The sequence below is a fragment of the Salmo salar genome, chromosome ssa22 (assembly GCF_905237065.1).
Source record: "Salmo salar chromosome ssa22, Ssal_v3.1, whole genome shotgun sequence".
Classification (NCBI taxonomy): Eukaryota; Metazoa; Chordata; class Actinopteri; order Salmoniformes; family Salmonidae; genus Salmo; species Salmo salar.
The window spans coordinates 58,027,437-58,031,695 of NC_059463.1; the positions used below are offsets into that span (position 1 = coordinate 58,027,437).

At 42.0% G+C, this 4,259-nt stretch overlaps 1 protein-coding gene across 1 annotated transcript; it reads left to right on the plus strand.

The window, feature by feature from the left end:
- The first annotated feature begins 2,146 nt into the window (after positions 1-2,146).
- LOC106583765 (RING finger protein 208-like) lies at positions 2,147-3,862 on the plus strand. The gene is made up of 3 exons (XM_014168324.2): positions 2,147-2,264; positions 2,481-3,024; positions 3,474-3,862. Exons 2-3 carry the CDS (start codon positions 2,492-2,494, stop codon positions 3,598-3,600), a joined length of 660 nt encoding a protein of 219 aa, XP_014023799.2. The 5' UTR covers positions 2,147-2,264; positions 2,481-2,491; the 3' UTR covers positions 3,601-3,862.
- Positions 3,863-4,259: the final 397 nt, after the last annotated feature.

Below are 4,259 nucleotides of genomic sequence, written 5' to 3' on the forward strand. Positions count from 1 at the left end.
GTTGGCTGCTGAAGGGTGTGGTTCATGACTGTTTTCTGAATAGGTTTTGATGGCTTTGTTGTCGGTTGTTGTAAAACCCTTTGTAGTGGGGTATTTGGAACTGCACCTAATGCAGCAAACTCAACAGGTGATGTTTCAGGTTCCACATAGACCTCAGGTACCTGGTTCTCAAAATAAGAGTTCATTCCATCTTCTTGGCTTAGTAAATGGGCTGCCACGGCATGGGATTGAGAAGTTGACTCAACACTCTCCAGGACCTTCAGTTTGGCATTATATGCTGCTATGTCCGTTTCCAGTGCCATTTTCTCCATCCTAACATTCAGTTGAGCTTTCTCCAGTTCCAGTGCATGCTTGTCCTGTAATGATGCTTGGCGAGCTAGTAGAGCTGCTCGTTCTGCCTCAGCTTTTAGGCGTGCAGACGACACTGAGGAAGCCGTCTTAGAATACTTTGTTTTACTTGATGTTTTTGACACATTGGAAATGCTGTCGTGTGGTTCAATGAGCGTTTGTGGCTCAACTTCAGCTTTTTTCCATATTTCCACCTCTTTCAGGAAATGTTCATAAGTTCTCATTCTTGGTTGATAATAGTTAATGCTCTCCTGTTCCTGCTCCTCCTCTGTGACCAGCTCTAGCACAGATTCATGAGCATTCTTAAAGTCATTGAGAACAGCATCAAATGCTTCAAGACTCTCATTCACAGTTTCAATGTTTCCTCCATCAACAAGAAGGACTTTTATTTCATTCATTTTGCGTGTACACGCTCCAAGTATGCCTCTCCGGGCTGCATATAGTGAATTTAAATGATCCTCTGCCCTCTCCAGTGGAGTCTTATTTGGGATTTCATCCTCCATCATTCACTTTTAGTTCACTCAATTTACAATGACACAGTTGTTGGTTTGATTGTTAAACGTAATGCCCCTTTAGACCTCCTTTAATGCTTTAAAACAGTCATCCATTTCAGCATATTGACCCATTTTGAATTGAACATGTGCAAGTTAGGCTTTTTAGTTGCGTTTTAAACATTTCATCCCTTTATACGTTTTGTCCCTTTAATGAAGTTTGAACACGCAGTATCATTCGTTGCGTGGATGCATTGCATTTCCACGTTAGGCCAAATATTAGACATATGATTAGGTTACATTGTGCATAGGATCTCAGTGTTTCCCAAACTTAAACATCTTAATTGTTTTCACAGCGCTGTGTTTTGAATTCCATTCCCAAGTTTATCAAACATTCCAATTATAAGCACATTTGCGCTTCCATAATATGCATGATCAAACGATCGCATTGAACAGGGCAGCTCATTCATTCGCAGTGGTTACTCACGGCTGGCGAATTCTAGGAGTTCAAGTCCTTCCAAGCGAGCTGTCCTTATGGTACGAATGCAATTACAAGTAGAATAATATCCAGTGTGTGTCCAAAACCGGAGATTTCCTTCCGATAGCAATCCTTCACGGAGTTTTTTGACTTGAATGTAGTGGCTTCCTTTCCTCTTTACCATAGCCACTGCCCAAGCCTGAAGCGGGGTTGTTTGGTACGCATACAGTCCACACTCAAGGTTTCCAAAAAGCCAAACATTCAATGTGATCCAGGGATATGGTGCAACAAAAATATTTATTCTTCTTATATCTAACAGGAAAATGAATATCCAATCAACTTAAAACATAGGTTACTTGATATGGAAAATACACAATATGACCTGTCTGTATGGTCAAAAAACTATACCGCTCCCGCGTCTAGCAAGGACTCCTCCCCCCAAAGGCCCAACTTCCTGCTTTTATCCTAACACACTTACTGCAGTACAATGAATGGGCAAGAGGGGGGGGACAAAACTAAGTTACACTAACAACAAATGAATACATCTCAAACAGGTAAATATAAATCATAAAGGTACGTACCTAATATTTCATCATATACATTCATATTTACACAAATATACATGGAGCTCTGAATGTTCTGTCTTTTATACAAATATGTCCAAATAGGCTCTAACAGTGTGAATTCTCCACAAGTGATGACAACTCTTCTGTAGAAGAGGGCTAAAAGTGTTTTTGTACTTCCATGGAACTTACCTGCGTCACCTGAGAGTGGAGGAGGTGAGAGACCGCCCCTTATGAAATAATACTTTTTTTCACCTCCCCAGTGGCTTAAAAGGAGAGCACACACAGGGAGACAATGTTACAAGACTATTATTCTCTCTCACACACATTCACAGATAAAGTTTAGCCATCATATAGTTGGTTCCTGGGCTGTAAACCTACCAAGTAAGTAAAATCTTTCCTCTTATTGATAAGGATGAAAGGAAAACATATTGTCTAAGTGTGATAACTATGAATGTTAGAGTTGTGTGGTTTTAAAAAACAAATTCTTCATGTCTTCTCAGAAAAACCTGCCAGCCTGTTGATTTGAGAGATATCATTAGATATGTTTATATAGTGTCCGTGATTGAAGTCATTTAAACATCCTGATGTCTATTGCAGCTTCCTGATCCATGCTCCAAGGGACAGATCTAGGATCAGCTCACCCTCGTCAAAACCAAACCAGGACCTTAATAATCCACAAAGGTAGAAAACTGACCTTAGACCAGCATTTAAACCCCATGTCTTTCTGCCCAGACACTGCTCTCCATCCAGAGTTCTCAGCTGTCCACCCGTCTATCCATCCATTCATCCCTCCACACCCCAGCCAACCAGCCATGGGTCTGATGAGTGAAGACATGAATTGCTGCGTCTGCTTCCAACCCTACTCTCGCAGGGAGAATATCCCTCGTGTGCTCCACTGCGAACACACCTTCTGTGGGCCGTGCTTGGAGGCGATCTCCAGGCTCCATAGTGGCCTACTCACCGTGTGCTGCCCTCTGTGCCGCTGGATCACCTGTTGCCGGGCCAGCCTACCCATTGCTGGTTCTCTGTTTGTTAACACTGAGATCTGGGACCAGATAGCAGGCAGACAACAGGAAGAGGAGGAGAAGGAGGCGTGGATAGGAGATAACAGACAGACACAGACCTCCACACAGTACAAATGGTGAGTACTCCAGGCTAAGATGGATAGCTGCTATGTAGATGGATTTAGAAACCTCTAGAAACCTTCCACTGGTCTCTGTTAATGGATGGTTGTTGTTGTCTGATCTTTCTCCAGTCTCTCTTTCTCTCTCTCTCTCTCTCTTTCTCTCTCTCTCTCTCTCTCTCTCTCTCGCTCTCTCTCTCTCTCTCTCTCTCTCTCTCTCTCTGTCTAACTCATTCTTCTCTCTCTCGCTCTCTGTCTAACTCAATCTTCTCTCTCGCTCTCTCTCTCTCTCTCTCTGAATCTTGTTTTTTGTCTTACTGTGATGGTATTACTTTAGGTTTCACTTATGATGATCGTATCAGTTTTGTTATTGGGTTGATGCTCAGGATAGGAGGTAATTCAAGAGTCTGTTGAACATTACTAGATTGTAATTCTCTCCCTCTTTCTGCTCTGGTCCTCTCTTCTAGCTCTTCATTGGACCATTCTGGTGTGAGGATCAAGCTACAGAGTTTCTGGAGGAGAATGAGGCACAATGGTCAGAGAGCACTAAAAGAAGGGAAGAAATTAAGGTCTTGCTTGTGTTTTGATAGATGATGTCACCAGGGGCGAAAATCTGATATCAACTTTGGAGGGGACAATTACATTACATTTTCTCAAGAGCAATTCCTGAGGGGGACACCAAAAGTAGTGCTGTAACACATAGCCTACATTGTAATATGGTAAATGTATATTGAGGAACCAAAGAAATAAGGTGTTTGCCGTACTCCTAACTACCGGTACCCAAAACTACACAACTACTTACAACAGCAATACCATTGCCTTTAACAAATCTTAGTTCAGTCACCAGTTTAAGTTGAGAGTGGGGGTATCCATGGCATTTTCCAATTATGTTCCTATTTTACAAGTCAAAAAAATGGAGAACATTTCATAATGTTGCCAAACAAAGACTCAACAAACTTACCTGAGACTCCGTCTCTGCCAGTCTGTCCCTGCATATCTGTCCCCAACTCTGCTGTCTGTGTGCCATCTGTCGCCTGCTCTGCCTAATGACATCATTGTGAAACATTTCCATTAGAATTTCATTTCTTTCTTATGAACATTTTATCAACTAGTCTTTGAGATATTAGGCTACTAGGGTTCTTATTTTGCGTTTTGGCCATTTTTCTACCTGGCTGGCTGGCTACACACACACACACAGGGTGTAGGTTATTTACAGTAGGAGATGTGCTTCTATCATCTTATCTTTTATCATT

Coding starts and splice junctions, on each gene's coding strand:
- LOC106583765 (XM_014168324.2), top strand. CDS start 2,492: ATGCTCCAAGGGACAGATCTAGGATCAGCTCACCCTCGTCAAAACCAA. Junction 3,025..3,473: donor ACCTCCACACAGTACAAATG/GTGAGTACTCCA, acceptor CCTCTCTTCTAG/CTCTTCATTGGACCATTCTG.